The sequence below is a fragment of the Eimeria tenella genome, genomic scaffold, assembly GCF_000499545.2.
Source record: "Eimeria tenella Houghton genomic scaffold, Eth_scaff2737, whole genome shotgun sequence".
NCBI lineage: Eukaryota > Apicomplexa > Conoidasida > Eucoccidiorida > Eimeriidae > Eimeria > Eimeria tenella.
The window spans coordinates 5944-6469 of NW_013542613.1; the positions used below are offsets into that span (position 1 = coordinate 5944).

The 526-nt window shown below is 64.1% G+C and overlaps 2 protein-coding genes across 2 annotated transcripts in view; both read right to left on the reverse strand.

The window, feature by feature from the left end:
• ETH_00038595 (uncharacterized protein) overlaps window positions 1–249 on the reverse strand; it is a gene marked incomplete at both ends in the record, with an annotated part of 6187 nt that extends 5938 nt beyond the window's left edge. Inside the window, one exon of the mRNA XM_013375383.1 lies at window positions 1–249. Within this exon, the coding sequence (XP_013230837.1) occupies window positions 1–249 (249 nt within the window).
• Window positions 250–298: 49 nt separating this feature from the next.
• The window catches only part of ETH_00038600 (uncharacterized protein), a gene marked incomplete at both ends in the record, with an annotated part of 504 nt that continues 276 nt past the window's right edge, over window positions 299–526 (reverse strand). The window contains one exon of the mRNA XM_013375384.1: window positions 299–524. Coding sequence (XP_013230838.1) covers window positions 299–524 — 226 coding nt within the window. The remainder of the gene's footprint in view (window positions 525–526) is intronic.

Here is a 526-nt window from a genome sequence, read left to right on the forward strand (position 1 = left end):
TGCCCCTGCTGCTCCCGCTGCTCCTGCTGCAGCCGCCGCAGCAAGAGCAAAGCTTGCTGCTGCTGCTGCTCCTGCTGCTGCTGCACCTTCCGCCGCAGCAGCGAGTCCACTTTGGGCACTTCCGGCGTAAACAACGACTGCTGCTGCTGCTGCTGCTGCTGCTGCTGGAAGAAGCAGCGCAGCAGCAGTGCAACAATCCCCACTGGATTCGTGGGGGTCAAGTGGAGTCCCCGCAGCAGCCCTGTCCATACACTTGAGGGGATGTGGGGTGGTTTGGGCGGCAAACCCCACAGCGAGCTTAAGTATGGAGAAACTGCTGCTGCTGCTGCTTCTTCTCCTGCTGCTGCTGCTGCTGCTTCTTCTCCTGCCGCTGCTGCTGCTGCTGCTGTTCCTGCTGCTGCTGCTGCTGCTGCCGGGGGAGAGGGTGGCGCTGCTGCGCTTTCGGGGGCAGCAGCTGCCGGGTTTGCTGCTGAAGACGACGGGAGCCGGGGCGAGTTTGCTGCTGCTGCTGCTGCTGCTGCCGCTG